Consider the following 6929-nt stretch of genomic DNA (forward strand, 5'->3'; position numbering starts at 1 on the left):
CTGGGATCTGTGATGGTTTTATATGAATAAATAAAAGCTCATCAAAAGCTGATCATTGTAAGCACCCTCTCAGTGGTAAATGGTTTGTCATTTCTGTAAACTGATACGTCTGCATTAGAGCTTGTTCTTTTGAAAGACAAAAGACTTAATAGCTAGATCACCATATGAAAATAAATGAAAGAGAGGCTTAAAAAAAAAAACTAATGCAGATAGCACATCTAAGAATTGGTAAGCTGCAATATAATAAAGGCTTGTTTTTGGGTTAAATACTGCTTTAAACATATTTGCTGATTTATAGAAAATAAAATGGTTTACTTTGCTTACAAATAATGCATCATTGCACTACAGCAGTATTACACCTTGTTCATAGTAGTGGCTTGGGGGAGGTGGTAAAACCACGTTGTTAAACCATGCTTTTTAATGCCCTCCAACCCCTCCCCCTTTAGATGCAGAAGCAGTGGCCAGCGTCTACATATGTAGCAGCCATGGCAGGAATTATACCTCGTTTTGCGTCTAACGAGCACAACCACTGGCAGAACACTGCCCATTCAATTGAATTTGAATGCTGTTCAACCATCCTGCAGTGCACCCGGTTGCAGCAAGGCAAAGTGGTGGAGGGTGAGGGGGCACTATGCGTGCCACATTTCTATTCTACCCAAAGGTGTCCCAGGTCTATTTCAATCTATATAGTGTATATTAATAAAACAATTGTCTGTGCGCCGCTAAAGTGTTTGGGTTTGGCTTGAAGAAAAAGTGGCAACCCTAGTGGTGTGGCATTGAGGGGATTCAAATTTCAAATTTCTGTGAATTGCCTCAGAAAAGCAATCTGAGTAAGGATCTATTTTTGAAGGAGCTCCTGGTGTGAACAAGCCCATAGAGTTTTGTCACAAGTTAAAGTGACACTAAACTGTAGTTCTATTCAAGTATGTATTCTTAACTTAAAGTCCCGTCTTCCTCTTACAGCAAAAGTGGATAGGAGAGCTTCGGGAGCTCGCAGAGGACGTTACAAAGAGGCAGAAAACCACAGTAAGAAACAATTTCAGGAAAAATAGATTACAGGCCCATTAAGTAGTGGATATGTATGCTTTTTATTTTGAGCGACCGTGAGTGTTTTTGAGCTGATAGTATCTTAAGACACTGGGCTCCATTCCTGAAACAATATCTACCGCTTTAAGAGCAGTGGTAAAAAATCAATTTCAATTTTTTTTACCATTCTGCAAAAATTTTTAGTAAAACATGGCCTGCGTGCTGCGTTATTCCATTCAAATATGCGGTACAAGAAGTCCCCGAGTTACGAACATCCGACTTGCGAACAACTCCTGCTTGCGAACGGGAGGCTGCGTGGCCACTTTTCGGCGGCGGGCACATTCGAATGAACCTTTTTGACTGCGAGCACATTCAATGGAATCTTTTCAATGGCGGGCACATTCAAGGAACATCGGAAAACAACGTATCTGCTGTTCTGCGCATTCGCGGCCACTTTTTGATGGCGGGCCCATTCGACGGAACTTCAAAAAACAACGTATCTGCTGTTCTGCGCATGCTTTTCCGACTTACGAACATATTTGACTTAAAAACAAACCTACAGTCCCTAGCCAGTTTGGAACTTGGGGACGGACTGCCTGTATTTATCTCATGAAACCAATTGCTATTTTATTATTGCATGCAATTTTTAGGAAAATGTGTCGTCGCCCAATACCGCATGCAATATGCTTTAGTGAATGGAGCCCATGATCACATTGAGGTGGAGTGAGTGATAAGCGCCTTTGGGCAATCTTACTTAGATATGACCCAAATTTGGGATTCTGGCTGCGTTTGTTCAGAACAAGAATCCTATCTCCCTGTTTCAGGTCAATCCAAAAATGTATCCACACAAGTCTGGATTTCTGAAGCGCAAGGAGAGGAAAGAGCGAGAGGAAGAACAAGAAAAAATAAAGAAGAAAAATCTAATATTTCACTATTTTAAGAAGCCAGAAACTACCCAGGAACCTAATGTTGAACAAGGAGAATCCTCAGAACTAGATGTGGATGTTAGGTCAGACACAATTGAGGGCCATTCTCAACATTGTGAGCTGCTCACTATATCTGAAGATTTGCAAGAAGAGGGTATGGCTGCCTTTGAAATTCAAAACTGCTCCACAGAGATTGTTTTACCTGAGGAAAGTGTGTCCTCATGCACCCAGTCTGCTGCAAGTATAGAAGATACCTCCTCCGTTGCATATCCCTTTGAAATTTTGAGCGATTTAGAAACTTCATGCAGCTCCTCTTTTGCCTCAAGTTCTACAGGTCCTGTTACTATGGATTTGTGCAAAGTCGATTGGAAAGATCCAGCACTGTGGCCAGAAAATCTTCAAGACAAAGAAAGAAATCAAATTGTGCTTTCTGGATTGATGACTGAAGAGGATCTGAAAAAAATGGCATATCGTATGACTTTGGACAGCGATGGACGTTCATTTTCGGAGTATCTTTTGTATGCAAAATCCTCAAATGGACGTGAGAAGATTTTAAGAGACTGGCTTCGATGGAGTGATTCCAAACATGTTTTATACTGCATCACTTGCAGAGCTTTTTCTACAAATTATTACCATAGAAAGGATGGGAGTATACTATGTAGGAGCGAAGGCTTTGACCCTTCCAAAAACACATGGCATCGACTTTATACACGATTGCCAGAGCATGAACGTTCTGCTCAACACCGAAAGTACTACCTAAGTTGGCGAGCTTTACAGAGGTCCATAGGCGGACAAGGTGTGGACTTTGAGATGCAAAGAAAATTGACAAGAGAAGCAGAAAAGTTTGCAGCTCTGTTGGAAAGGCTTCTTAATGTTACCTTATTTTTGGCCTCACGGAATCTGGCTTTTAGAGGATGTTCTCAAAGAATTGGAGACATTCAAAATGGTAATTTCCTTGGAACTCTTGAACTTGTTGCCAAATATGATAGTGTACTTAGGGAGCACTTGGAAAAGGTGAAACAAAGCCAGGAAAAAGGAAAGCGTCTACCTGCACATTATCTGTCATCAGCCACACAAAACGAATTAATCGATGTATGTGGAAGACATGTTTTGAATGTCATGCTTTCTGAAAGGCAACAATCTATTTATTTTTCAGTGATCTGTGATGCAACACCAGATGTATCGCATATGGAACAGAATGTTATTATTCTGCGATATGTGCACAGAGATCTTGTGAAAAGAAAATGGGGCATTCAAGAAAGGTTCCTGGAATTCTTTGATTTCTTTGAGAAGACTGGTGAAGAAATTGCTGAAATGCTGCTAACAAGATTGTGTGAGCATGGCATTGATGTCAAAGACTGTAGAGGTCAAGGATATGATAATGGAGCCAACATGTCAGGAAAAATTAAAGGTGTAAGATCCAGGATCCAACAAAAGTATCCAGCAGCGTTGTTTAGTCCATGTGCAGCACACTCATTAAATCTGGTTGGTGTACATGCAGCTTCAAGTTCCCCTGAAATGAAGACCTTCTTTGGGAGTGTAAATAGGCTATATGTTCTATTTAGCAGCAGTCCTGAGAGATGGAGCGCTTTGTTAGATGAAGTTGGTGGTTCTTTACATGGCCTTAGTGACACCAGATGGAGTTCCAGGATTGAAGCAGTAAAGCCAATCGCACAAAAGCTTCCAAGTGTTCTGAAAGCTTTGGAAAGAGTGCTGAAAAGTAAAAAACTGACAAGTGCTGCACACTCTGAAGCGGAAGGGCTGCTAGATTATTTCTCCTCTTTCCGTGCAATTGTTCTGGCTACATTCTGGGTCAAGGTCCTGCAAAGTTTTGAGGAACGGAATAAAATCCTTCAGTCCAGGTCTGTATCTATTGACATAGGTGCAGCCAACATCAGGGCTTTGTCTGAAGAAATGAAGATTCTACGGGATAAGTGGCCAGCTCTACTCTCGGAGTCCAAAGTTGTTGCTGATTCTATGGAGATTCCCAAGGAGCTACTGAATGCTCACCAGCTTCGTAAAAAGAAGGCTGATAAAAATGTAAAAGATCTGGATGTGGAAATTTATTTCAAAGTCAATATGTTCTTCCCAGCAATGGATGTCATAATTTCAGACCTGGATCAAAGATTTAAATCAATGGAAGAAGTCTGCAAGCTCTTTGCTCCCATCTTGAATCTGAGGACTCTTTCAGAAGAAGAACTGAAAACTTCAACAGAAATGCTGATTTCCACATACCGTGATGACTTTACTGAATCCCTACTTACAGAACTACAACTCCTGCGGAAAATCTATGCAGAAACATTTACCAATCAGCTGGGTCCCTTGGAATTATTAAATTCAATTTATGAGCTGCAGCTTGAAGGGATTTTTGGAGAGATTTGTATTGCCCTTAGAATTTTTGCTACCCTTCCACTCTCAGTTGCAGAAGGAGAGAGAGCGTTCAGCAAGTTAGCCTTGATAAAAAACTATCTCCGATCGACAATGAGTGAGCAGCGTCTGAACAGTCTGGCTCTTCTGTCCATTGAGCATGAACTTGCAAGACAGCTAAACTTTAAAGACCTTATAAATGAGTTTGCTGAAGCAAAGGTACGAAGAATGTCCACTACAAATTTGTAACACCTTTGGCAAAATGGGAAAGGACTAGTGAAACTGGTCAGTGTTTCACATTGTTTTTGGGTGAAGCCATAAATATATGCACATATGCAGACTGTGAATGTTCAATTGCACTCTGAACTTGGGTCGTTTGACTCCTGTTGTTTTTGTGCCTGTTGGCGCACTTATGTTTACCCAGTTGTCTACAGTAAACTATCTTTAACGAGACCTGGCTTGTTGTTTTTTTTCCACCTTTATCATTTGTTTAATCTTCCTAATTTTTTCAAAATACCACTTCATTTATTCATTAATGTTTTTTTATTACATATTGATATTAAAGAGGTCTGTTCTCATCTGAAAACAGTATTTATTTTGGATAATAAAACTTATAACTGGCTGGAGAAAAATAAATATCACTTGTAGACAAATCTGCATGTTGTTTCAAGGCGGCGTCTGGGGAGGGGCCAAGGGCGGGGCCAGGGGTGTGGCTGAAGGAGGGATCAGGGGGTGGAGCTGAAGGGGGCCCCGTCATGTATGCTGTACGGGGCCCCATGATTTCTATCAGCGGCCCTGGCCAGTGGCGATGACGCCGTTATCAGCGTTACAATACCACTTCTATGTCTCCTTGAGAAAACACTTAGGGCGATGATGGAAGAGGAGGTGGCCCAGGAGGAGGAGGAGGAGGAAGAGGGGTCATTTTTAGCACTTTCAGGCCAGTCTCTTAGAAGTGACTAAGAGGGAGGTTTTTTGCAACAGCAGAGGCCAGGTACAAATGTGGCCAGACAGGGCCCACTACTGGAGGACGAGGAGGACGAGGATGAGGAGGAGGTGGAGGAGGATGAGGATGAAGCATGTTCACAGCGGAGTGGCACCCAACGCAGCTCAGGCCCATCACTGGTGCGTGGCTGGGGGGAAACGCAGGACGATGACGATACGCCTCCCAAGGAGGACAGCTTGTCCTTACCTCTGGGCAGCCTGGCACACATGAGCCTGCGCAACGACAGCAGAGTTGCCCACATTTTAACGTGTGCGGACTACTGGGTTGCCACCCTGCTGGATCCCCGGTACAAAGACAATGTGCCCACCTTACTTCCTGCACTAGAGCGTGATAGGAAGATGCGCGAGTACAAGCGCACGTTGGTAGACGCGCTACTGAGAGCATTCCCAAATGTCACAGGGGAACAAGTGAAAGCCCAAGGCGAAGGCAGAGGAGGAGCAAGAGGTCGCCAACACAGCTGTGTCACGGCCAGCTCCTCTGAGGGCAAGGTTAGCATGGCAGAGATGTGGAAAAGTTTTGTCACCACGCCACAGCTAACTGCACCACCACCTGATACGGAACGTGTTAGCAGGAGGCAACATTTCACTAACATGGTGGAACAGTACCTGTGCACACCCCTCCACGTACTGACTGATGGTTCGGCCCCATTCAACTTCTGGGTCTCCAAATTGTCCACGTGGCCAGAGCTAGCCTTTTATGCCTTGGAGGTGCTGGCCTGCCCGGCGGCCAGCGTTTTGTCTGAACGTGTATTCAGCACGGCAGGGAACATCATTACAGACAAACGCAGCCGCCTGTCTACAGCCAATGTGGACAAGCTGACGTTCATAAAAATGAACCAGGCATGGATCCCACAGGACCTGTCCATCCCTTATGCAGATTAGACATTAACTACCTTCCCTTAACCATATATTATTGTACTCCAGGGCTCTTCCTCATTCAATCCTATTTTTATTTTCATTTTACCATTATATTGCGGGGCAACCCAAAGTTGAATGAACCTCTCCTCTGTCTGGGTGCCGGGGCCTAAAAATATCTGACAGTGGCCTGTTCCAGTGTTGGGTGACGTGAAGCATGATTCTCTGCTATGACATGAAGCCTGAATATCTGCTATGGGACCTCTCTCCTCTGTCTGGGTGCCGGGGCCAAAATATCTGACAATGGACTGTTCCAGTTTTGGCTGACGTGAAGCATGATTCTCTGCTATGACATGAAGCCTGAATCTCTGCTATGGGACCTCTCTCCTCTTTCTGGGTGCCGGGGCCTAAATATCTGACAATGGACTGTTCCAGTTTTGGCTGACGTGAAGCCTGATTCTCTGCTATGACATGAAGACTGATTCTCTGCTGACATGAAGCCTGAATCTCTGCTATAGGACCTCTCTCCTCTGTCTGGGTGCCGGGGCCTAAATATCTGACAATGGACTGTTCCAGTTTTGGCTGACGTGAAGCCTGATTCTCTGCTATGACATGAAGACTGATTCTCTGCTGACATGAAGCCTGAATCTCTGTTATGGGACCTCTCTCCTCTGTCTGGGTGCCGGGGCCTAAATATATGACAATGGACTGTTCCAGTTTTGGCTGACGTGAAGCCTGATTCTCTGCTATGAC

At 43.8% G+C, this 6929-nt stretch overlaps 1 protein-coding gene across 1 annotated transcript; it reads left to right on the forward strand.

Moving 5' to 3' along the window:
* Positions 1 to 1862: 1862 nt before the first annotated feature.
* LOC120999280 (zinc finger MYM-type protein 1-like) lies at positions 1863 to 4568 on the forward strand. The gene has a single exon (XM_040430150.1). It carries the CDS (start codon positions 1863 to 1865, stop codon positions 4566 to 4568), a length of 2706 nt encoding a protein of 901 aa, XP_040286084.1.
* The last annotated feature ends 2361 nt before the right edge of the window (positions 4569 to 6929 follow it).

Source organism: Bufo bufo, chromosome 4 (genome assembly GCF_905171765.1).
Source record: "Bufo bufo chromosome 4, aBufBuf1.1, whole genome shotgun sequence".
Taxonomy (NCBI): domain Eukaryota; kingdom Metazoa; phylum Chordata; class Amphibia; order Anura; family Bufonidae; genus Bufo; species Bufo bufo.

Coding starts and splice junctions, on each gene's coding strand:
- LOC120999280 (XM_040430150.1), top strand. CDS start 1,863: ATGTATCCACACAAGTCTGGATTTCTGAAGCGCAAGGAGAGGAAAGAG.